This window comes from Macaca thibetana, chromosome 15 (assembly GCF_024542745.1).
Source record: "Macaca thibetana thibetana isolate TM-01 chromosome 15, ASM2454274v1, whole genome shotgun sequence".
In the NCBI taxonomy this organism is placed as follows: domain Eukaryota; kingdom Metazoa; phylum Chordata; class Mammalia; order Primates; family Cercopithecidae; genus Macaca; species Macaca thibetana.
Window position 1 is genome coordinate 81,216,778 of NC_065592.1, and position 26,800 is coordinate 81,243,577.

Consider the following 26,800-nt stretch of genomic DNA (forward strand, 5'->3'; position numbering starts at 1 on the left):
ATCCTAAACCTCAGGCTACTTGCGGGCAAATTCTTAAAATGCAAGACTCATGATCTCTGAGTACACCCATGAAAATTTAAATATGCTTCATGGTGCTGGGTCTTTTTGTAAGCAAGCCAACACAGTGTCCAGCCTCTTTCCCACTCTCTACCTCTCAACCTTATGTCCCCAGCAAATGGCTCTAAGTCCAATTTCAGTGTTCTTCATAAGTGAAGCTTTCCATGAGCCCCACAGGCTGACTTATGCAGTTCCTCCTCCAAAAACCCGGAGTAAAGGACATGTCACTATGTAAATTGTAGCCATTGCAATGCCTGTCTCTCCTGCTAATAGGATTTCTTTAAAGACGAGAACCTGTCCTTGTCATTATGGCCCCAGGCCTAGCTTACTACCTGACATGTTATGCTCCATAAATGTTCACTGAATGAATGAAAGAGTGGATCTATTTGGTGTTAGGTAATACAAATGAATTCAAAAAGAGCATAAATAAAACAAAAACGATTAACTTTAACATGCAGGTGTGACCAAGGCCCAAATTCTCTTCCAATTGCTTTGTCTTTTGGGAAATGCACTAGGAAATGTTAACATACACAGCCTGAATGGCATGAAAATATTTGAATATGGCTATCTTATTGGAAGTCCAATTCCAGTGGGGCAAGTTGCACTCATAATGACCAAATAATCAATGAGTCCTCTCCTTATTCCAAAGAGGATTTGAGGTGAGACCCTACCTAAGAAACTTGGCAGAGGCACCAAAGCAGAAGCACTATCTAATGGAGTCAGCACAATTTATAATCAGAGAGAAGTGGACAGCAGCAGAGATGAACGTGAAACCAGGCCTTCAGAGGTCTATCCCAGTGTTCTTCCAGTTAATTCTTGTTGCTTCACTTTATCAGTGTTTAATAAAGTATTTGTTTTTATGGGAAGATGAGGAAGGACTCGTGGCTAGTGTCCCTTACTTCTTGTGTCTACAGATTGGCCTACTTAGTTAAGTGATTAGGTAATTAGCAATTCTCCCGCTTATTTGGCCATGTATGAGACGTAAACTCATCTGTGACAAATTAAAAATACTGAGTTGTATGGCCCTAGTTTGGGAATTAGAGGTTGAAAGGGTTGCTTCTGACTCACATAGGGCCCCCAGGCACAATATATCTAAAACTTTCAGTAACTGTAGAGTCTTGAAAAGCTCCTCTACCACCTTTTCAATTAAGATGTTTCCTCTGAGTTGAGACTCACTGATGTAGAACAAGTTTTATAGGAAATAATTATGTAAATTAATATTGTTGGCTAACCTTTTGATTGCATTTACAAATTGAAAAATGCAGTGCAATATTGATTAGACAGTCTTCTCATTGTTTTTAAGTAGGAGAGAACAAGTAAGAGAGGTGTATGGTGGAAAGAGCATTAGGTTTGAAGTCTTAACAACCCTGAATCAAATCTTAGCCCTACCACTTGACTGGACTCCAGGAAAATCATCCCAAGTCACAACCTCGCTCCTCTCCTTCCTCCTAGACTTAATGCAGGGGCTGCGGTAGACCCTGACTGCTTGGTAGTGATCTATTTAAGCTCTTAACAGATTCCCAGAGCCATAACAATAGAAACGTGTGTACCAGCTCCTAGCCTACCCGCCAATCCACATTTCCATCGAGAATCATGTGTCTCAGGCTTATTCCCCCGCTGCTTTCCCACTTTCATTATAATTTCTGTTTCGTTTTATGGCCCATCATTGGCTTGTTTGTCCTCAGAGTCATTCCTTACTCTTCCCGTGTTCTGTATCACAGGGAAGTCATCCCATATACGATGCATTTCTCAGGCTTCCTATGGGCTCAGATGCTTTTCATGAGGTTGACTCCGGGGAGCCATAGACAGGGATTGGTGGGTAGAAGGTGGATGGGAGAAACCAGGATGTTCTCCCCCAACCTGTCTGTCTTGGGTGGCATCTCCAATAGTGACTGTCTTCTCCATGCTTCTAAACATACCCCTCCTACTGCAGTTCCAACTTCTGCCAGTCAACCACTATCGTGATGTTCTGATCCCAGCTGACCTCTGCTTTTGAGGTCTGTTAACACCACCTCCTCTTGTGCCTGCAGCCCTAAAAGCAATAGTGGCATCATGTTGATTTTAATCTGTTTCATCACCATCTCTTGCTTAGCTTTTCAGCTCACTCATCACTTTTATAACCAGTTCCATGTATTAAATTTCCCCTCTTTAATATTCAGAGTAGTTTAATATTCAGAATGGTTTCTGTTTTCCCTAATAGACCCTGAAAGCACTCCTGAAGTGATAAATTCTCTTTATTGCCTTTACTAGACAGAGTAGCTTAGATGATCCCAAGCCTGTGAAGCATGCTGAAAATACTGACTCCCTAGGTCTACCACGCAGAGGTAGTGATTCCCTGGCTTCAGTGTGAGGCCCCAGAAGCTGAATTTTCAAAAAACTTCCCTGGTGGTTGTAATGCCCAGCATTGGTTTAGAGAATGGCAAAGCCAGGCTGAGATGGAGCTGCGTGGGGTGGGAGTGGATGGTTGCTAGGTTCATTCACCAACTAAGGGCTTCCCTTTTACAAAGCAGCCTCACAGCAAGAGAGCCCAGCTCAGCAAAATTAAAATGACGGCATCCCATGGACTGTATAGGACAGTTACAAGTGTCAAAATAGCACATGTTAAATTGGGGAGTGCCAAGGGATTATTTGCAAGAATAAATGAGATCATGTATGTGGCAGCATTTCACACATCGTAGTTGCTCGATAAATGATCTTCCCTTCTCTCAAATCGAGTGAAAACATAGAACTATAGAAAGCTATGAAACAGTATGAATTATTCCTTAAGGTCACAGAATCCAGATACTAAATACCAGAAATAATAGATAAGTAACCACATAGTAAAAAAAAAAAAACAAGTAATTGCCTGGCATGTATTATTCCTCACTGAGCCTGGTGCTCAACAGTCCAGTCATATGACACCATAGGTTAGCTCTCTTTCATATCAGAAATAATTTTTGAAAATAAGTTTTAACTGGGACTCTTGTGTCAGATTACCTAGTAACATCTTCTAAGGAGACCTGAACCTTGTGAATATGTCCTTACTTGGCCATTGGAATTTCTGCATTCCAGGCTCTTGCCAGAGACTACAACTTTGAGTACTCCACTGTCCAATTCTTATCAAAAGGCTGGTTAGGAGAAATAATATTCATGGAGGACTGCCTGAAAGATATGCAGCCTGTTCATTCCTCATTGAGATAACCTAAATTCTATTTGTGGTTTAAGTCAGGTCATCACATAGCTGCCTATTTGGATCTCCATGTATTTACTTCTTGTCAGTTTCTCTTTACTGGGGAAGATGAATGAAAAAAAGGCACATCTATCATTATGGAATTTTGAACAGTGTTAAATGAAAACCCTCAGAGGTTTCCAGACAGAGAAAACCAGCATGCTTCCAACGGAGGGAGCATCAGACTAACATGAAACTACTCATCTACAAAGTGGGAAGTAAGCAGTCAGCAATACAGTGTTTATAGAGAGATGGGACAAAAGACCTGTGAACCAAGAATCTCGCATGGCCAAGAGCTCTATTCCTACATAAGAGCAAAAGGAAGACATTTCTGGACATGGAGTTATTCAGAGTGGGCCATCTACATGCCACTTCTGAGAAACGAATCAGGACATAGGTGTCAAGGTAGGAGGAGATGAAGAGCCAAGGAAAGAGTGATGAGCAACAAACATTGCAAAACTTACGGTCAAGTCTAAATAAATGATCATAGGGTCACTATGAAGTCTAAATTGTACATTAAGATGTCTTAAAATGGAAGAGACATGTTGACTATGAGGAGATATTTAGTAGTTTGGAGTGGAGCAGGCAATGAAAGAGTAAAAATATTCCAAGTGTCTCTACCTATGGACAAGAAAGAGAAAAGAGATGTCATGGATTGGGTTCTCTGGAAGCAAGTACTGGGACACAGTTTTGGTTTCAAGATACTTACTAGGAATTAACACCTGTGTATTGTGTTCTCCAGAAAGATATGTTGAAGTCTTGATTTTCAGTACCTGTGTATGTGACCTTATTTGGAAATAGGGTCTTTGCAAATATAATCAAGTTAAGATGAGTTCATGAGGGTGAGCTCTAACCCAGTAAAACTGGTGTTCTTATAAGAAGAGGAAAATGCCACATGAAGAGGGAGACACATGGAGAGAAGTGCTATATGGTGACAGAGGCCTGGGCTAGAGAAACACAGTGGCAAGCCAAGAGGCACCAAGAAAGATGGCTACCACCAGAAGGCAAAAAGTAGCAAGGAAGAATTCTATGGAGTCTCAGAGGGAGCATGGCCCTGCCAATACCTTTATTTTGGACTTCTAGCCTCCAGAACTGTGGGAAAATAAATCTCTGTCATTTGAAGCCACCCAGACTCTCGTACTTTGTAGGGGCAGCCCTAGGAAACTGATAAAACCTGTAAAAAGATGAGGGAAGGAGCACAAAATCAAAGTCCCATGCAGGACACACACAGCCTGGGCCACCTTGGTGGGGAGCTGGAGGAAGAGTGACACCGTGCCACTCCGTCACAAGAGGTGGCTGCCCCAGGAAGACCATGACCTAGGCTAAAGTGGCTCCCTGCAGAGGCATGCAGTAAGGCAGTCTTCCCCCCTTAGAGGGAGATCTGGGTAGCTCATCTCCATGTCTACACAGCAGACCAAGGGAAAAATGTCTGAGCAGTGAAGATAGTGTATAGTCATTTTGCTTTTTTAATGGAAAAACAGATTTTTAAATGATTTAAAATAAAAAAGATAATACGAGCAAACCAGCAAATAAATAATGAGTAAAAGTAAGTATAGTAATAACCAATGTAATTAATAGTAAACAAAATGTTATTATAGGCATTGCCTTTTATTTCCTGACCAATGTAGTTCTGGAATGTATAAGGCAAAAAAAAATGAAGTAGACATACAGGAGAACATGGCAAAACTATAATTATATTAGGGAATTTTGATATAATTATTTCATAATTTGGCCAGGCACAGTGGCCATGCCTGTAATCCCAGCACTTTGAGAGACTGAGGCAGGTGGATCACTTGAGCTCAGGAGTTTGAGACTTAAGCCTGGGCAACATTGTGTGAGACCCCATCTCTACAAAAATATTTAAAAACTAGCCAGGTGTGGTGGCGTGCAACTGTAATCCCAGCTACTCAGGAGGCTTAGTTGGGAGGATCGCTTGAGCCTGGGAGGTGGAGGTTGCAGTGAGCCGAGATCATGCCACTTCACTCCAGCCTCAGCAACAGAGCCAGACCCTGTCTCAAAAAAATTAATAATAATAATTCTTTCATAATTTGACAAAGTAAATAATGATACAGGTTAGTATTTGTATATAGTGTTCATGCCTTCTAAACACAGAATCTACAGTTTTCTCTTGTGTCTATAGAACGCTTACAAAAATCTATTTCTATGGCCACAGGGAAAAACTAAATGAATTTGGGGGGAAAAGCTATTTTACTCATCCCCTTTTTTATCCCACTGCAATAAAACAAAAAACTGACAGTGTAATAATAATAATAAATAAAATGTGAATGCTTGAAATTAAGAAGCCTTCTTATAGATGATTCCTGGATCAAATCGAAAATCAAATACAAAATGACAAATTCTCTGGAAGTTAATTAAAGAGAATATTTCACATCAAAACTTACAAAGAAATTGTTAATGCATTTAGGAATACTTTATAGCCTAAATACTTTTGGTACTATTAAAAAAAAAAAGAATGAAAAATAAACTAAATATTATTGCATCTAAGAAATTTTTTTAAAAATCAAAACAAAAAAGGTATTATTATTGGCAAAAGCTAAAATTAATGTAATTGAACACAAAGCAATTAAAACGGGATAATCTGACATATATACACATGCAACATTAGGAATGAGGAAAAAAATTGCCCAGATCCCAGAAGGATTAAAATAATTCAATAAGACAATGATATGTTCAGGTTTATGGCAATAAATTTTGAAATCTAGAGGAAATTGATGTTTTTCTAATAAAGTATAAATTACCCAAATTTGTTTGAAAGAAAGGTTATAAATTCCGCGAGGAATAATAAACAGAAAAAAACCTGAGTGCCTATAAAGAAAGCCTTCCAATTTTATGAAAAGTATAAATTCCTTCATACCGAAACTGATAAAGATGGCCACAACAATTGTTCAATATCACTTATGAAAATATGCTTTTAAAAACATTAAGAAATCAAATCAACATTAAGATTTATTCTAGAAATATAAGGAGTTTTAATTTTATATTTTTACATTTCTAAAAAGATAAGCATTTATATTTCATTCTATTTAAAAGAGTGACAAATGAAAATATCCAGGAGTGAATTTAGTAAGACGTAAGACAAATTAAAAAAAAAAAAAGATTGTAGTAAAAGATATAAACATTTGAAGAAGTGGAGAGCTATACTGTCTTTTCAAATGAGAAAACTTATGATCCTAAAGATAAAAATTATTCTAAAATAACTATATATAATCCCGTCAGAATCCCAACTTGAAAGATAAAAGTGTTGTCAGATCAGTCAACATGATTTTTTTTTTTTTTTTTGATACAGAGTTTTGCTCTTGTCACCCAGGCTGGAGTGCAATGGCCCCATCTCAGCTCACTACAACCTCTGCCTCCCAGGTTCAAGCGATTCTCCTGCCTCAGCCTCCTGAGTAGCTGGGATTACAGGCACCTGCCACCCCACCCAGCTAGTTTTTGTATTTTTAGTAGAGATGGGGTTTCACTATATTGGCCAGGCTGGTTTTGCAGGTGATCCACCCGCTTTGGGCTCCCAAAGTGCTGGGATTACAGGCGTGAGCCACTGCACCCAGCCCAATCAACATGTTTTTAAAGGCCATATAAAAATATGAATGCAAGAAAATGTCCAAATTTGAAGGAAAAACAACATTGGGAAGTTGTGCTAGCAGGCATCAAAGCATATGATCATGTTACTGCATTTTAAAAGCAATATGACATTGACTTAGGAATCCACAAGTCAGTGTTTGGAACAGAGTAGATGCCTTAACTAAATCAATGTATGTAGGAAAACTTAATGTATGCTAAAGGTGGTTTGTCTTTCCAGTAAGGAAAAGATCATAAAGTAAATGATTTGGGGGCAATTAGCTGTCCATCTGAGGCAATATTCCATTTGGATTAGATTCCATTTGAAGTAAGATCTAATATTAAATATGGACCCATAAAGGTATTAAGAGAAAATATGGGAGAATACATGTATTACATCAGGTTGGGGGAGCTCTCTTTCATAATCCATCATCCAAAAAGGAATAATTCCAAGATAGTAAATTTATAATCCATAAAGGAAAAATTGGCAGATTTGACTGTGTAAAATTTAAAATGTCTGTAATGACAAGACACAATAAAGCCAAAAGAAGAATAATGCTTGCAATCTCTAGGACAGAGCTAATGTTTAAAATATGAAGAGGTCTCACAAACTGATTATAAAAGAAAGATAAAACAGCCCAGTATAAAAATAGTCAAAGGGCGTGAACTGGAATTGTAAATCATCAATAAACCTGTGAAAAGAATCAACCCTGTTAGTAGTGAGAAAATGCGAATTAAAACCACTGAGATGCCCATCAGGTGAGCAAACACTTTTAAAGATGGTGAACACCAGTGCTGATCAGTGTGTCAATAAGCAGCCACTCACCATGCACAGTTGGGCTGATTGCTTCAGCCTTTGCACGGAAAGAAATGTAGCAATAGTCATTCAAGTAGTTAACATGCTTATCATGTTTCGCCCCACAATTATTCCACTTCTAGGATTCTTTCCCACAAAAATAAAAGTACTAGAACATTAAAGATGTTTGAATAAGGCTGTTTATTCCTGCTGTGGTTAAGGTAGCCAAATTTGGAAACAGTCTAAATGTTCTTCCACGGAGGAGTGATTGGTTAAACAATGGTATGTCCATCTTGTGAATATATGCAGTCATTTTTAAGTGAGGTAGATATATAGATTTGAAAAATATATTGATAAGAGCAAGTGGCAGAAATAAATGTGTGTGTGAAAAAGCATAGGGAAGATTTTGAAAGGCTATACAACAAACAGACTGTTCATATTGGCTATCGTGGGGTAGGGGACATAAGAGTAAGACCTAAATTTTTTTTTTTTTTTTTTTTTTTAAGAGACAGAGGCTCACTATGTTGCCCAGGCTGGTCTCAAATTCCTGGCCTTAAGCAACCCTCCCACCTTGGCCTCCCAAAGTGATGCGATTACAGGCGTGAGCCACCATGCCCAGTCTAATTCATTTTTACTTTATACCTCTTTACATTTTTTAATTGATTACAATAAGCAAGTATCTCTTCTGTATCAAACATAATTATAGCACAACAACTTTTTTGAACTTTTCTTTGAAGTTGTGTCGTCTAATCAACCCTTATGGAAATCACAGGTAATTTGTCATAGGGATAATATTGAGAAATTGTCCACATGTCACATGTTGTCTTCTCTATGAAGATCCATGGGAGAAATTTCCACTCCAGCTTGAATCTCTGGATACCTGTGGTTCATTTGAGCAACTGCTCTGCTTTTATCTTTTCCTCATTATGCATCTGGTAACTGATCATATTTTCCTTTCCTCTGGAAACCAGGAATCTCAGAGTCAAGTTGTAGACTGTAAAGCTTATTCAACAACCATACCAGGCCCTGTGGCTTATGTTCTATGCACAGCCTTTGCTGATAGAATCATCTTGCTCTCCACGTTTACTTTCCCTCACCCACATTCCTTCCTTTGTTTTAATTTTAACTGCTTATATTGCATGTATCCTGATAGCTACCTCTCATCTTTTTTGGGAGATGTAGTAGGGATATGAATAAATAATGACCAGAAATTTCTATTTTAACAGAAACCTGGGAAAGAAAACGGTCTCAACAATGAGTAGGCCACCCATCACTACCAACTGCAGATGACTTGCCATTTCATTTACAAAGGTAAGGAATATAGTCTATATTTTTAATTAATTCTGATCAAATCAGTATAGAGCCCTTAGCTTTTTATCATAAATATTTTTACAAATATTCTAAAACATATATCTAGCTCATAACCTTTAACTTTGACATCAAATTTGAAACAAACATCAAGCAAATAGAAACAAGAAATTTTATGAATTTTGGCATGCTAGAAGGGTTAAAAAAAACCAAGATGTGGTCTCTGTTGTTAATTACTATGTGTGGTTAAATTTTTAAATAGTATTTTCCTTATTTTTAACTGTAGCAGTGTTCACTGTAGAATACTTGGAGAATCTAACAAAATATAAAAATGAAAACCTAAAACCTTTATAATCCCATCATCTGTAGATAATTACCAGAACTTCTGAGAATATCTTTCCTCCTTCCTTTTATGTGTACATGAAAAATACATATGATTATAACTTCAAAAAAAATTTTTAGAGACGATGGCTTGCTGTGTCTCCCAGGTGAAATTCATATAATATAAAATTAGCCATTTAAAAACGAACAATTCAGTGTGTTCATTTTTAGTACAGTTTAGTACATTTACAATGTTACGTAACCACTACCTCTATGCAGTTCCAAAACATCTGCATCACCCCCAAAGGAAATTCAGTGCAGTCAGCCCTTGGTATCTGCCGGGGATTGATTCCAGGACCTGTGGATACCAAAATATACTCAAGTCTCTTATCTAAAATGACACAGTGTTTGCTTTTGTTTTTCTTTTTGAGACAGGCTCTTCCTCTGTTGCCCAGGCTGGAGTGCAGTGGTGTGATCATGGCTCACTACAGCCTCAAACTCCTGGGCTCAAACAATCCTCCCACCTCAGCCTCCTGTGTAGCCGGGACAATAGGTGCAAGACATTGCGCCTGGCTAATTTTTTATTTTTTATAGAGATGAGGTCTCACTGTTTTTCCCAGTCTGGTCTCATACTACTGGCCTCAAGTGATCATCCCATCCCAGCATCCCAAAGTGCTGTGATTACAGGTGTGAGCCACCATGCCCAACCTGATTATATAATGTTTTTTAAAATGACGTTTTTAATTCATACTTACCTTGGCTTCATTAGTTACAGATGATGTGGTGCAGAAGCATAACAAGTCTAAGAAGAAACAGTAGTCATCATTGCGACCATTGTAATAGCCCTTTGCAGTTTACCAGTACATCCCCAAGCATCTTCTTTGTCCCTGCTACATGGCCTCTCCGACTCCAATGTCCCTGGTTAATAGGTTCATGTGAACTTTGTTAAACATCACTCTATAGGAAAAACAAATAAATAACCCTTGAATCCAGATGATAGTTCATGGCCTTCGTTTATCATTATTATATGTTGTGCTGCTTAAAAGGAAGTGTGTTTTTAAAAAAATAGAAGTTTACATGTTTTTCTCCTCTTCCCTACTGTCAAGTCAGGGGTGATTCACAAAGTAATAAAAAATACTTTAAGACCATCTCATCCTCTGTCCTTCATTCATGCTAGTTAGTTAACCTCTCATTAAGGTTGTTTTTTTAAGCACCCTTCAGAGTTGCTCTTGTAGTTTTTTGGTTTTAAAAGCTGCAAAGTCTTAAAGGTGAAATTACTAGAATGGCATTCTTTAGGGAGGTCTTGGCTCTGTTAAACAGTTGAAGGCCTGTATTTTACCCTGAGCATGATACATAAACCATTTTAATTCTTCTGGCATTTTTATTCAAAACTTACCAAAATATTATTATAAAGAGACTAGAAAAATGAATTATTCTTTAAGTCAATTTAAGCAGATACAGATGAAAAACAATAGTTTGTGAAACATCTGTCCTTGAAGACTCTATTCTAACACAGACAGTTTAAATAGACACAAATAGAACTGCAAAATTCTGTAAAAGGGTGGTTTGATTGGTGGGCAGTACTAGATCTAGTGAGGTTGGCTCACCGTGATTCTTGCATTTATTTTCCTGGATGGTTTTTAGTCATATCAAGCTCATGGCAGTGTGGGTAAACTCAGTCACTTAGCTCCAAGGCAGAGAAATAGTTGATGAATTCCTAGGTTTAGCATATGCTGTGTTTATTAAAAGCCCAGAATTTAAAGCATGCTTCAAAGGCATAAAAGAAAGTCAGAAACTTTACCCTTCCTTGGTATTAAATGTTCTGCATGCAATTTAAGGTAAGACCCTTAAATATTGTGGTTCCCTAATTATGAAGTTACCCTTATTTACCACAGAAGTAACATAACTGGCTTTAAAAATTCAGATGAATTATAGGTTACATGTGAAAATCTTATCATTAGGAAAAGAGAGAAACACATTTGAAGATCAGATCTCTCAATGAAAAAATATATTTTATCTTAAGGCATTAAAAGAATTCACAAAGATATGTAATAGTTTTGAGTGTGTAAAAATGTAAAACTTTTCTATATCATAATTATGAAACAAGTTAAAAGGCACACGGTAGACTGGGCACAGTGACTCATGCCTGTTGTCCCAGCACTTCGGGAGGCTGAGGCAGGAGGATTGCTTGAGCTCAGGAGTTCAAGACCAGCCTGGGCAACATAGCAAAACCCTGTCTCTACCAAAATAATTGCAAAAAATTAGCCAGACATGGTGATGAGCGCCTGTAGTCCCAGCTACTTGGGAGGCTGAGGCGGGAGGATTGTCTGAGCCTGGGAGGTCGAGGCTGCAGTGAGTTGTGATGACACCACTATACTCCAGCCTGAGTGACAAAGTGAGACCCTGTCTCAGAAACAAACAAAAAGGCACATAATAACAGAAGACTGTTAGTAATATACTTGGCAAGCAATTAATGACCTTAAATCATAAAAATAAGCAAACCACTAGTATGAATAACCATAATAGGTAAAAATCAATAATGGAAACATTAATAGATATGGAAACATTAATAGAATGGAAACCTCCATAGATAAATGGACGAAACAATGGAAAACTCGAGGAAATACGAAGAACTAAAAATGATGTGAAAACGATGTTAACCTTCACCAGTAATTTTCACAGATGCAAATTAAAACCAGGAGATGATTTCTTTTACCTGTCAGATTAGCAAAGCTGTTTAAGATGATAACAGTCATTACTAAATGTGTAATGAAACGAGCCCTCACTCACTGCTGATAGCAGTGTGAATGAGTATATTCTTCTGGAAATAAATTTACCAATAATTTTTAAATAATTAATAATAATTAATAATTTAAATTTTTAATACCCTAGGATGCCCTAGCAATTCCAAGAATCTAGTCCAAGAAAACATTGATGTTAGATAAAGATATAAGCACAAAATAATTATTGTACTATTTGCGGGAGCAAAACTCTTTGAGCTGCCTCAACTATCCTTCAAGATTAGCATTGACTAAAGTATTAACACACAGTGGTGTTCAGAGTGGTATATCTTACAACTAGAAAAAAATTATTCTTACAAAGATATTTTTGTAATCAAATGGGAAAATATTGATTACATAAATGTTCAGTGAAAAATACTGGGTAAGATAGTATTGTAAGTTTTTTCATATGAAAATACACAAAATAAAAATATGATAAAATATCAATAGTGGAGTTGCCCAAGGGTAGTGAATTGAGTAATTTTTTTGTACTGACTCATATTTTTTTGTACTTCCCACATATTTTTACAGTGAGCATTTATAACCAGAAGAAAAGTTTTTTAAAAAGCTGTGTAGCCTGGGCACCGTGGCTCATGCCTATAATCTCAGTTACTCGAGAGGCTGAGGTGGGAGGACTGCTTGAACTTAAGAGTTTGAGGCTGCAGTGAGCCATGATCACACCACTGCATTCCAATTCCAGCCTGGGTGATAGAATGAAACCCTGTCTCAAAAAAAAAAAAAAAAAGCTTTGTAGACAGAAACTTATACACATGTACATGCTTTCTTAGAGCATATGGGATAAAATATATTACGAAAAAGTTTTGGATTTATTTTTGAAAGATTAAGGAATGCAGATTTCTTTTTTAGTATTTTGAAATTTTTCTTTCTTCCTTTGTTAGGAACAACAGCAATAGCCATAACAAAAACATGCTTAACTAAAATAGATCCTTTGGTTAGCAATATTATTAATATATTGTATTTCAGAGTAGCATTCAAGTTCAAATGGCAATGTGTTTCTCTTGTAGATGTCGTCTGCTGCTGAAAATGGAGAGGCAGCACCTGGAAAACAAAATGAAGAAAAAACCTATAAAAAGGTGAGTGTGCATTTTATTTTCTAAAGAGGAACACTGTGTTGCTGTTTGGTACATGAATACTATCAAAGGCCTTTCTTTCTCCAAAGCAGTTATAAGTTACTATCTTAGTTTCCAGTTGCTGCTGTAACTAATTACTGCAAATTTAGTGGCTAAGACAACATACATACATTATCTTCTAGTTCAGTAAGTCAGAAGCCTAACATGGGTCTCCCTGGGCTGAAATCCACGTGTCTGCAGAACTGTATTCATTCCTGGACACTCCAGGGGAGAGTCCGGTCCTTGTCTTTCCCGGCTTCTAGAGGCTCCCCGCGTGCCCTGTGTCGTGGCTCCCTGCCATCTTCAAAGCCAGCAATGGCTGGTGGAGTCGTTCCCAGGCTGTATCACCCTGACACTTTAAAGGGCCTGTGTGATTGCATTGAGCCCTCCTAGGCTCACAGAAACACGGAAAAATATTAATAAAAAGTAATATTCTTTATCTAAAAGATCAGCTGATTAGCAACATTAATTTCCTCTGCAACTTGAATTCATTTTTGCCTTATAAGGTGACATATTCACAGGTCCCAAGGATTAGGGCATGGGGATCTTTGAGGGTCAATTCACCATAATACAGAATATTGAGTGAAGATAGTTGTTTGAAGACCCTTCTTATTCCTAAGAAGAAGGCTCCTGAGGGCATGCAGTGTTCTGTGTATAATATATAAATCCTTTAATGGACTCGCTACTTTCCACCAACATTTAAAACATTTCCTGCCTTTGTATTTTAAAACTTTTAAAATATGAGATGCTCCTCTTCCCCGCCTTTTCTAAGTCGCTCAGATTTTATGTCTTCAGTCCATTTCACAAAAACTCGTTTTCCAGACTTCCTAGTGTATCTTAACTTACCAGTCTTTGACTTGACTCCCAGCTATTAAGCTGATGTTCAAACACATTACTGGGTGAAATATGTTCCCAAGCACCTCTACTCCTGATTATAAATTGACTATACATTTTAGCTTTTCAAAGTTCTTGCTATTTCACCCTCTTAAGAGTAGGAGGTTTGTGTATTGAGGGTTTATTATTTCTTAATTTTTCCCTTTATACTTTGATGGATAGCCTGCAAGACGTTTAGTCATAAAGTATATGAGCTATGTGCTCCGACCACATATTCAGGTCATGGAACTAGCATGATGTATTTTCTGTTCCATTTTCATGTGGGGGAATATGCACTTTTTCCTGATCTTTTTTATCTGACTTTTCCACTCAGCCAAACCTTGAAATATAAACCAAGAGGTTATCATTCAAAGTGATGGTGTGGTTGGAAAAGAGTTGGGTAAAGATTCAAGAGCTCAGAAGTGTCACAGTATATTTTATAAAATTTGTACATCTGGCCAAAGGCAACAATACACTATTATTTATTTTTAGACACAGGTGAAAAACCAAATCCTGTCTCGTTTACCCAAGATTCCATGTACATTCATTCAAGCATGGACCAACACGGAGATGATTACATTGCTAGCCTGTTATTACTTCAGATCAGTTTCAGGTAGTATTCTCAGTCAGCATCAAGATGCACTGAAATTCTTGACTGAATTCTGACTTACAGGAGAGGCTTTGTGGCTGAAAAAGTTGTAGAAAAAATGTGACCATGACATCTCAGAGTTTGCTAATTGTACCCTGCCCAAGAATTTCTTTAGTCAAGCAGGTTTTCAATAATTAGTATAGGTAATTCTATGATTAATGTCTCTAGTAGGATATTTAACTCAGCAATGTTTTTTAGGTTGTAAAAACTGAAAATCAAATTCTATGGTAGGAGAAATAAGGAAAGACACAGAAAACCTAAAGGGACCAGAAATTTTTTTTAAATGAACAGTTTTTTATGTGTAATAATATCAGGATCTTATTAATGATTTCTGGTTTTAAAAGGTATAAGCAATGGAAGGGGATGCACATAGCCTCCTTAAAAAGCACCAAGAAGACCAGCACAGCACTTAGAACTTCACCCCTTAATAAATATGGTATTGATATGCATAGCAAGAAGAAGGAATCACTTAGAGAAAGTGTTGTTCTACTGAGAGGTAAAAGCTCAGCTGAATTATTCAGTTTAATTCTCTGATCTTCAAACTGAAGAAGGTGTTAATGCTGGACTTAGAAGTTAGATATTGCAAATGTGTTTATCTCAGAGTTAGGAGAGGTAATAATAAGAGGCACATAAGCTATTGCAAATATGTTTATCTCTAGGCCCAGGTAAACCATTTCCCAGACGAAAAAATTTAAAGCTAGAATGGGAAAACCTCTGAATGTGAGCTTTAAACAAATTTGAGAATGGGAAAATTGTCAGAAAACAGGACATAGCAAATATTATTCCTATTTTCAAAAATGAGGAAGAGTACATTCTGGAAACCAGATTATAAGTGAGACATTATTCCCCAGTATAATTTGAGCATTATTATTGTACATATGGTTTATACATATTTAGAGAAGAAACATATCTTTTACAAACCTGGAGAAGTTCATAAAGATGTAGTTTATGTCAAACTAACTGCATTTCCAATTTTGAGAGAGTCATTAAATTACTCATAAAAAGTATGTTCAAATTTAATGAGTCTTGATTTAAAGGCATCTAAAAGATTCACTAGTCTCCTTTCAGACAAGGTGGATAAGTATGGGTTGAATATTATGTTTAGTGTGTTTGTATCTGGTTGGACTAATGGTCTCAAAAACTGGCAGTTTCACTCCCTATTCACTCAGTCTCTACCAGCATGATGCCTGAGTTGGCCCTGGGTAGCTTACCATGCTCACCCATGACCTTAATGAAAGCATAAAAGCAGTGCTTTGCAAATCCAAATGACAAAAAAACTGTAAATGATAGCAAACAGACTACACGAGCGTTGTCAAGGCCACCATACATCTTACTCCCTTTACAAATACCTTAAAGTTAAATTTCTTTCCCAGTCCTGAAGCCCTGACCATCAGGTATGCACAGATTTACTAAGAAGCTTTGATAACCTATTGTTTTTGCCTTGACTGAAGCCAATCCATGGATCCCAGGTTAAGGCCTCTGGTCCTCTATTCTAGGAGTGAGAAATATACCACAGGAGTTTATAAGTAGCTTACAGTGGAGTGGGAGAGGCAAGACATGAAAACAATTTTAGAACACAGTAGTCTATAATGAGGAGTTTAAAAGGGAAGAAACCAATATTGTTAGAATTAAGCAGCAGGTTTAGGCTTTCTGTATTGAGCCCCAGATTTACTGGGCAGCTGCCAGCAACATTCAGCGTCATGAGTGCTATGATTTCCACGTGTTATTAGGGAACACTCAGTGTTCATGGGACAGCTTTACACTCTGTGTCTCAGCTATTTGCATGTGATTATTGAGGCTGGCTGCCTTTTGTCTTGCAGTTGACCATTTCCTGAATCCATTCTCAGTTCTTGGCAAGCTCAGGAAGAACAGCTAACATTGGGCCGTGAGGTTAATAATGTCTTCAGCTAATGGCTAAAATAAGAAGTTTGATTTTAGCTGCATAAAACAAACAAGCTGCCCATTAAGACAGGCATTAAAGGCTGCCTGGCTTTATTTACAGAGTGGAGTATTGCCATTATCAGTTAATTTATTGAGTGCTTTCCGCAAGAGTTGTAAATGCAGAAGCCTACTGGGGCCCGGCAGCTAAGAAGGGAGTGAAAGAACGAGGGGACCATGGTAAACAGGAGAGTCCGCACCTTCCTTAAAAGGGGCAGCAGGCAGTCAGCTCTAGCCAACAGAGCTATGAATGAATGCTCGCCCGGGGTTGCCAGATACTATAATGTTTTTCAAGAAAACAGAGATGAAAATTTTGATGTGAAATCTGCCATTTTTAAATGACAGCAACTAATTCAAACGTTTTTAAAAATACACTCTGGACAAAACAGTTTGCCTGTGGACCCTATCTGGCCCTTAGGCAGTGGCCAGTTTACAACCTGTGACCTCCCTGTTGGTATAAAAAAGTGAGAAGGGAGAAGGAGGATGCAAAAGAAATGTGAGAACGTGTCTCTGCCTCCCCGTACCTTACAACTTATTTGGGAGAAAAAAGATGGACCCACGTGAAAAAATTAAATCTTGACCCAAATTGGTGTTCAGTAAGTGCCAAAACAATTGGTATTTCTCTTTTACTTTTATTTTTTTTGAGTTGGAGTCTCACTCTATCACCCAGGCTGGAGTGCAGTGGCACGATCTTGGCTCACTGCAACCTCCGCCTCCCGGGTTCAAGCGATTCTCCTGCCTCAGCCTCCCAGGAGTAGCTGGGACTGCAGCTGCACGCCACCACGCCCAGCTAATTTTTTGTATTTTAGTTGAGATGGGGTCACTGTGTTGCCCAGGCTGATCTCGAACTCCTGAACTCAGGCAATCCACCCACCTTGGCCTCCCAAAGTGCTGGGATTACAGGTGTGAGCTACTGCGCCTGGCCAAAAATTCCACTTTTTAAGTGACTGTGCATTCTGATTTACCTATTTGTCTTGATGGCAGGGAGTCCAATGAGCACAGGCACAGAATTAGGGAGGAGCATAGTTTGTTGGCATCACAGGAGAGGCTGGCCTGGATAAAGCTAAGTGGCAGTGTCTGGGGAAAGTAGTAGGCAGATTTGGAAGTATGGGCTGGCTGTAAATGACAGCTACCCTTGGGTGCTGGTTTGAGGTGTTTGGATTTTATGTTCTAGGCCAGTGTTGTCCAGTGGAACTTCCTGCAATAATGGAAATGTTCTATAATTTGCACCAGTGCAATAGCCACAAGCTATGTGTGGCTGTTGCGCATTTGAAATGTGGCCAGTGTGTCTGAGGAACTGTATTTTTTATCTTAATTTTAGTTAAATTTAAACTTAAATAAGCACACGTGGCTGATGACTGCCATGCTGGGGAGTGCAGTTTTCAGACAGTGATGCACTGTAACATTGTTGTAGGGGCTAGTGACAAATGAAAGGCCTGTGCAAAGCCAGTGGCAGAGCACAAGTTGCACAGGGTTGGGGGAGATGACACGGGAAGACTTTTGTGTTAGTTGAGCAACAAAGTTGGGTGAAAAGTTGAGTAGGAAAAGATGTGGGGAATATTTTTGAAAAGAAAATTACATTTCCAATCAGTGTGACTACCAGAAGTTTTCTGCCATTGGTGGAACTAGGGAAGTTTGGGAAAGAGTATTGTGTTATTTTGGGGTTTTGTTTGTTTGTTGTTTAAAAAGACAAGAGACTTAAAAGGAAGCAGGAGGCAGAGCACGAGTTTACTTGAAAGAGGATGGTTTCAATGCAAGTAAAATACTGATGCTAGAGATTCAAGTTTTGTCTGTTTTATATGTGAAGAAATGACCCAGCCCCACTTCTCCAAAACAAACAGATGTCAGGGTAATTCAATGACATATGCCGGGTTACCTTGCAGTTCTTTGTTAGGGAGATGATTAGAAGCTCCAGTCACATGATGTCCCATGTTGTGATTTGTTCATTGGACTGGGTCACTGTTTCCCAACCACCAGGGCCTAGACTGTCATGGGAAACGTGCACTGCCATTTGCTTTTCTTCTTGTCTCACCTCTTCACCCTGAGGTTGTGGTTCCAGGTCCCTCACCCCTTCCTCTTCTGCTTCTCCCTCCTTTCTGGGCCTCCCCACAATAGGCCTCCACTGGGAGATTCTGGTTTTGATGACCGCAGGCTGCTGTGGGGGCAGAGGCCACCTGCCTGTGGCACCAATGCCTCGCCTACATTGTGCAGTCTTTTTAGCTAGTTTTCATCGTGACAGGCACACGTGCTGACAGCACTCAGAAAGCTCCAGTGAGAAACTGACCAGACCAGGACACCCACAGAATCCTTGACCCAAATGCCCAGTTTTGTTCACTTTGTTTTATTTTTGAAGACCTTGGTTGTTGCTTCATTCCAGTGTCTGAGACAGTTTCCTATCAGTGGAGGCAGGCAGCGGTGAGGCAGGAGGAAATAGTATCTGACCCCGACCACATTCCAAGGAAAGATACCTTTTATTGCTTTTTCAATGTGAGTAAGATAATGGCTCAGAGACACTTTGATCTAAGATGAAGTATTTCTTTAAATACAAGATCTTTTATAAAATATTTCTGACCGCTGGTAACACTGGCTGTCTCCAGGGACAACCAGGTAGTAGGGTCCTTAGTTGGTGGGAAATTTCTCTGTGTAAACCTTTCTATGGCCGGGCATGGTGGCTCGGTGGCTCTGTGGCCAGGCACGGTGGATTACGCCTATAATCCCAGCACTTTGGGAGGCCGAGATGGTTGGATTACCTGAGGTCAGAAGTTGGAGATGAGCCTGGCCAACATGGTGAAAACCCATCTCTACTAAAAATACAAAAATTTGCTGGGCACAGTGGTGCAAGCCTGTAATACCAGCTACTTGGGAGGCTGAGGCAGGAAAATCACTTAAGCCTAGAAGGCAGAGGTTGCAGTGAGCCAAGATCACGCCATTGCCCTCCAACCTGGGCAACAGAGGGAGACTCTGGCTCAAAAAATAAATAAATAAATACATCTTTCTATGCCTATTTAATTTTGAACTATGTGACGGTAATACTGATTCAAAAATTGAACAAATAACATTTCAGGATTTTGGAGGGAAGAGGGGCTGGAGTGTGTTCTCTGTCCTGACCGTTCTTCTTTTCCTTCAGATTCTGGAAAGCCACCACTTCCATGAAACAAGCAAATTCGTTTGTGCTAAGCAGCAATTGTCATGAATAGCAGCTATGCTGGTCTCTAGGATGAATGACCCTTTGGTATTCTAAGTGTGATTCCTAATCCACCTTAATCCAAAACACGCTAACCTGCTGGTTCTCAATCCGCAATTTTGCCCCTACCCCCGGGAAGATTTGGCAATGTCTGGACATATTTTTAGTTGTTACAATGTGAGGGCTGGCGCTACTGGCTTCTAGGAGATAGAGGTCAGGGATGCTGCGTCTTACGATGCAGAGGATGGACCCCCAAAACAAAGAATTATCTAAACGTTGTTAGGGCCAAGGCTGAGAAGCCTTGTTCAAATCAAACTACCCTTTCTAAGAGGAGGGCGGATGTGAGTCTAGCTCTTCCAGATACTGGTTGATAACCGTAGGCATTTTTCCTAGTTGTTGTGAACCTTAATTTTTCTCATTGATAAACTGTAATTAATTAATATCTACCCGAGCTGGCTCATAGTACTGTGAGGATCAAACAATTTAACAGGCATGAGCAAATACTGGGAAAAGTAGAATACTAATGAGTGAAGTCACTGTTTTGATTAGCAAGAATGCAGTCCCTGAGCCTCTGATTTCCAGATTAGTTCTGTGGGGACAGAGCACTGGATTCCTGGGGAGAAGGATTACTTAGCCTCCTGGGGCAGCTGCAATCAAGCCTGGGCATGGGAGGTTAGCTGACAGTACTGGGGCATGACGCTGTAGTCGTCCCAACAGCAACAGGTGTCTAAAATCAGAGAGAAAGATGTGCTCTTAATAGTAAACGGGTGCCACTGCACTGCAGCCTAGGCAACAGAGCAAGACTCCATCTCAAAAAAAAAAAAAAAAAAAAAGTAAACTGCTGTTGTGTTTTTAAAAATTAAGCAGCAAGGAGGTGAGCTGCATCATTTACAGAAGGAACATTTCTAAAATAATTCCATTACACTTAGAAGCATGTGTAATCACATCACATTACCATGCACCCCCCGCCCTGGCAGATCACCCCTCCAAACACTTGCGCTTCTGTCTTCTTCCTCACTAAGTACTAAAGCAGGTGATCACAAATCTGCCTTTACAACTTTTAAGCAGGACATTACAGATAATTAAGCAAAAAGAATTGGCAGCTTCAGATTTAAAACAGCTAAGCAAGCTAACCCTCTCATTAGCCTGTTGCCCTGAGTGGTTCATTCTTAAGTGACCTCTTTCAGCATTCGCTTTGGAGGGGGCCTCCATATGTTAAGTTCCCCAGGTTTGTTGTACTTCTGCCTTCTGATTAACTGTAGACGCTGTGTTTTGGTCCCTAATACCTATAAACATCACATTGCTGTCTCTAAAACACAAACTATAGGAAATCATATTCTACACCCAAAACTTACTGCACGGCTTCCTTCAGGGGCAAAAAACCCCACAATGTTGAGTTTGGTGTGAATGGCAGGCGAGGAGGTTGGGGTGTTGAGTGTTACTGCCGCCAGTGGGGCCGTCTGAACTGTGGTCCCTGTTCTCAGGGCACAACGATGCTTTTGTTTTTCAATTAAAAGGCTTAATATAAGCAGGTGTTCACTCGCTTCCCTGTGCAGCTCAGCCAGCCGGGTTCTGATCTGGCCAGCAGGCCCCGTTTCCCCGAGGCCTGTGGCTCCTCCACTTTCCCCACTCACTACCTGCCCTCCTTTGCCTGAGCACATAAAAGAGATTTTTTAAAGGTGGCTCTTAAGAAGTTGCAAAAGAACATAAAAATTTTAAATTCTAAAGTTCTCTGTTCTGAATTTGGGAAAAGATGACAGCAATGTAATTTAGGTTCTAGTCGTACATCTACTCAATAATCATAGGGAACATACCATGTGCTTATTCAGAGTTTTTGCTGTTTTATGGAGTTAGAATCATTGGCTGATGGAAGAATTTTATTTATCAAATATATTGAGTTTATTTTAACCAAAAGCCTACTAATTCAGTGAATTAAAGCCTAATTGTTACCAATCAAAAGCAATTTTAAAAGCAATGCTAATAATAAGAGTTAACATAAGTGCTTAGAGTATGTCAGCGATCATTCTAAGCACTTTGGAAAATTCATTTAATCTTCCTAACAGCCCTATGAGGTGATACTATTATTACCATTTTACAGATGAGAAAACTGAGGTACAGAGAGGTTACCTAAATGCTCCAGGGCATAAAGCAAGTATGTGGCAGAGTAAGTCTGGGATTTTAACCCCAACTGTCTTTCTTCAGGTGCTGTAAGACCCTACCCACTGCATTATTGTCTGAATGCCCTGGTGTCTGGAGGGCAGTGCTGCCTATGACATTAAAACAGTGATTCTCAATTATCTGCAATAGTAGCAGGGGGCAGTAAGATAAACTCAGACAGCTTTGGAATGGGAACAAATTAATAGAATTTAACAATTTTTTTTTTTAGACAGGGTCTCACTCTGTCATCAGGTTGGAGTGCAGTGGTGCAATCTCAGCTCACTGCACCCTCCACCTCCCTAGTTCAAGTGATTCTCCTGCCTCAGTCTCCCTACTAGCTGGGACTACAGGCGCATGCCACCACGCCCAGCTAATTTTTGTATTTTTAGTAGAGATGGGGTTTCACCATGTTGGCCAGGATGGTCTTGATCTCCTGACCTTGTGATCCGCCCGTCTCGGCCTCCCAAAGTGCTGGGATTATAGGCGTAAGCCACCGTGCCCAGCCAACAATTTTTTTTTTTTTTTTTTTTTTGGACAAAGTTTTGCTCTTGTTGCCCAGGCTGGAATGTAGTGGTGTGATCTCAGCTCACAGCAACCTCTGCTGCCCGGGTTCAAGCTGCTCTCCTGCCTCAGCCTCCCGAGTAGCTGGGATTACAGGTGCCCACCACCACACCCAGCTAATTTTTTTTATTTTTAGTAGAGACGGGGTTTCACCATGTTGTCCAGACTGGTCTCAAACTCCTGACCTTGGGTGATCCACCCATCTCTGCCTCCCAAAGTGCTAGGATTATAAGCGTGAGTCACCGCGCCCGGCCTAGAATTTAACAATTTTAAAATGTTTTCCCTGATTGAGTGGTTCCAAAGCCATTTTTCTCATCAAAGTGTATCTCACTTCTGAACACAGAATCTGAACTGTAGCCTCAAGAATAACTTTTTCTAGAAAGTATGTAGTGATTTTAAAATGAAAAACAAAAACAAAAAAATCCCTTGGGCACTGTGTAGAACACTAGAAATGAGAAGATGACTAAAGTGATCATTTCAAAAATTATCGCTGAATGCAGAACTCAAAATTGACAGTAAAGGATGAGATCTACTTGACAGTGGTGACATATCTTGGATTGTCAAGTTAGGAGAAGAACACATTTTAAAACGTACTCTCTGGCAATTCTGTAGACTGTCACAGAAAGAGTCACAACTCGATAATAATCTTCTCAACCGCTTAAAAACATCTGGTAAAGAAAGCATTAGGTAGGAGGATGACTATTTTGAAAGTTATTTTCCTCTTTGGGAATCCAGTTCTCCCAAATGGTATACTGTATTTTCTGGCAAGTTCTATTTACTGTCTGGTCCTGTGTCAGCTGCTCTTATTACACCAGTGAAAGGAAGATGTGGCAGCTCAGTCCTCTGCATGAAAGAGGCAACCCTTCAGCGTATCATTAAGGAAGGAAAAGAAGATGGGCTGTGGTCTCTGTGGGGGCTGTGAAATTAAGACTTTCAGCGCTGTATCAGTTCTGCGCAACTTCTGACATGCATGTACACCCAGACACCCAGAGACAGAAATTGGGTTCAATTAGAAGGAGACTTCTAAACTATTCATGAGGTCTTGCTGCAGTTCTTTCTAGCAGAGTTGATGAGCTACTCTTCCTCTTAAATCAGTGATTTCTGCTCATCCAGGATGTGCTGCTGTCCGCTTCACTGCAGATCAGGAAGCATTTGGTTATTGAGCACAGAGCTGAAATGTAGGCTGTCTGGGTAACATTCTAATTTTCCTGAGCTAAGTTTTCATATTGTGACCTTGCCATTTTTATGGGTGTGCTTAGTGCCTAGAATGTACGACGTACATTTGACTTACGTCCATGTACTCATTCATTTCTCCAATTGACAAGTATTTATTTAGCTTGGCATGGTGCTAGGCCTTAGGGGTGGAACAGAGGCCAAGAGAGACCTAGTCCCTGACCCTAATAATGCTTTCATTGTCATAGTACAGACAGATGAGAAAGAGTATGCACAATCTGATACTAACTTTTAAAGTACTATGAAGAAAATAAAGATAGGCAAAGGTACTGCTACCTTTTAGATAAGGTATTCAGGGGACCCTCCCTGAGGAGGCGGCACAGGGGCTGGGATTGCAAGTGTGTGAAGGAGGCAGTCAAGAGAAGAGTGGAAGAAAGAATGTGCTTGGCAGAGAGAATGGCCTTTGCCAAGCCCCAAGGCAGGAAGGAGCTTGGTGGATTCAAGGAACTGAGCAGGAGGCCAGGGGTGAAGCAAGGTTCTGAGCAAGGAAGAGTGGCCAAGTAGTGTGACAGCAGCGGTTCCCAATGGGAGCCAGATTTGTCCCCCAGGAGACATTAGACAGTGCTGTCACAGTTGAGGGGAGTAGGTGCTACTGGCACCAGGTAGGAGGCCAGAGACATTGTCCCCCGACAACAAATACTCATCAGCCCCAAGTATCAATAGTGCTAAGTTGAGAAGCCCTGAGTTAGAGAAATAGGCAGCAGCCTAGACAAAGGTAGTAGACTAGAGGAGAAAGAAGGAAACAAGTTTGAGATTCACTTCAGAGTTGATATTGACTGGATGGGACCATGGTTGGATGTGGGGGTGAGGGCATGGTAGGAATGATTGATGATCCCGGGATTCTAATTTGAGCACCTGGGTGGATGCTATGACCATCAGTTGAGATAGAGATGCATGGTAAGGGAAAAACAAGTCTTCCAATTTGGACATGTGAGTTTGAGAATGTCAGGCAAGCGGGTGGTTGGACATGGATTTGGGACTCAAGGGAGAGGTCTGGGGTTCAGCTTCAATTTGTCAAATTGCAGATTCATAGGCATTGGTGAAATGGATGCAGAAGAGGCCTCAGGAAGGGGGAATATCCGTATTTTGATGTTGCCTCCTAAGATCCTTTTCCACAGTTATATTCCTAAAATACACAAAGCTGGCCAAGTCACTGCCTTATTATCTTCCATTGGCCTTCTGGTACCTTCAGAAAATATCCTTGCTCCATAGCACGGCATGTGAGTCCTTCACAGCCATCCCCAGTGGGTGTGTCTTAACCATGCCCTGCCATTATCTTTGACACGCACCTAACTCTGGCCGCACTGCATGCTGCACCTTCCTCTTTTCCATCCCCATTCCTTCCAACACAAGCTGATCACTCTGTGATGTCTTCATTCCAGAAACAGCTCTGCCATTGCCTTTGTCCACTCTCCCAGGCAGTGACTGTCAGTCACCCTCCCCAGCCTCCCTTGGCTGCACTTAACTCTGTTATGTCACAGATGACTTTGTTTTGTAATAATTGTTGGCAGTTATGTCATGCCAACTGCACTGTAGGTGGCTGGGGAGCAGGGGTCTTGCCCAATTATTTTGACATCCATAGGTTCCCACATAGCGTCTGGTACAGCATCCAAGGGATGTATCACTTTTTTCTTCTTAATTCTAAGATTGTTATAGACTTTCCAAAGAGATGTTCTTGAGCCTATAGTTCTGGAGGTGCAATTAGAGGTGAGATACGGGGTAGGGTTGGAGGGCTGAAGAGGGATGGAATTTGTACTGTGGGTGTTCACAGAAAGAACACTTTGAAAGAGCTCAGTTCTATTCCCTTGGCTTTTTCTGTTTCAAAACGGTAGTGATTACCTGAGTTGTGGGTCACTGTACAGGCATTTGAAAGTTGGCTCTTAATGGTGTGGCATCCTGAAGTCCCCTCATCTGTAGTCTACAGATGGCTTGTGATCAGCCGTTCCTGGAAGAACTTCAGCAATGAATTTTAAAAGGCAGTCTTTTTCCAACACTGTCAGTTAAAGGTTCTGTTCTTTCCAGATGTTCGCTCAGTTAAAGGCAACCCCTAGATAGATGACAGTAATTGTCAGGGGAGGTCAGGATATGGGATCGTTTGGCAGCCCATTTCTCCAGAACAAACATCGTAGTCAATGCCCTTTTCTTTGGAACATGAAAGAAACAAGATCAATGGTGGTTCAGGTTTGCTGTTTCAAAGAGAGTGAGAGGGAACAATAGCCTAGCAGTTTTAAAAGCAACTGTATCCCTCTCAAAATCATAAGGAGTGTAGACTTTAAAGCTGCACTTAGGAGCCACAAACAGGCATTGATGACAACAGACAGAACATTGGACCCAACTCTTTCTCTTCCTTCCTCAACAGCAGTGGACTGAGAAGGGAGTGTGTGGCAGGGTCATCAGGCTGGTTGTGCCATTGATAAGCTCAACCTTATACAAGAGAATGTCTGAGCATAGAAATACTATAGTGTGGCTTGAGTATTAAATCTAACACTATGTGAGAAAGTACCAGGGAGATGGTAATTGGCTGTACAAATAACAAATTGCTACTATTGATGCTGGCTCCCCACCTACTCCCAATGGAATTTAAGCCCTATGAGAATAGGGACTTGGCAGTCCAGGTATTAATAGAATTCGATACTTAGTAAAGGCCACAATAATACTGCCACCTTCTCCATATTGGGACACTGTTCAAAGTATGGAATTGGAAATTTCAAACCCATTCCAATTACAGATTGGGACCCCATTCTCCTTCTATGGTAGTCCTTATTATTGAGTGTTGAAGGTCAAAGGTTATTTCAAAAGACAGTGGAATTCTGTGGCAAAAGGAAATCTGACCTTCATGCATTAAAGATACCTTTTTAAAAAGACTGCCTAGAAAGCAAAAAAATAAATAAAAATGGCAAATTTTCTGTTGTAGCTTTATCATCTCTCAGTGTCTGATTTAGTTTCAGGAAGCTATATTGGACTTCAAGAACCCTTTTTCCTCATCTGTCTCTGCCTTTACACATTCAAACTGTTCTTCCTGGGAC

At 39.9% G+C, this 26,800-nt stretch overlaps 1 protein-coding gene across 7 annotated transcripts in view; it reads left to right on the top strand.

The window, feature by feature from the left end:
- PIP5K1B (phosphatidylinositol-4-phosphate 5-kinase type 1 beta) overlaps positions 1-26,800 on the top strand; it is a 306,204-nt gene that overhangs the window by 104,902 nt on the left and 174,502 nt on the right. For all 7 annotated transcript variants that reach the window (XM_050761235.1, XM_050761241.1, XM_050761234.1 and 4 more), the window contains 2 exons: positions 8,867-8,951; positions 13,075-13,143. In XM_050761235.1, the coding sequence (XP_050617192.1) occupies positions 13,075-13,143 (69 nt within the window). In that variant the 5' untranslated portion in view covers positions 8,867-8,951. The remainder of the gene's footprint in view (positions 1-8,866; positions 8,952-13,074; positions 13,144-26,800) is intronic.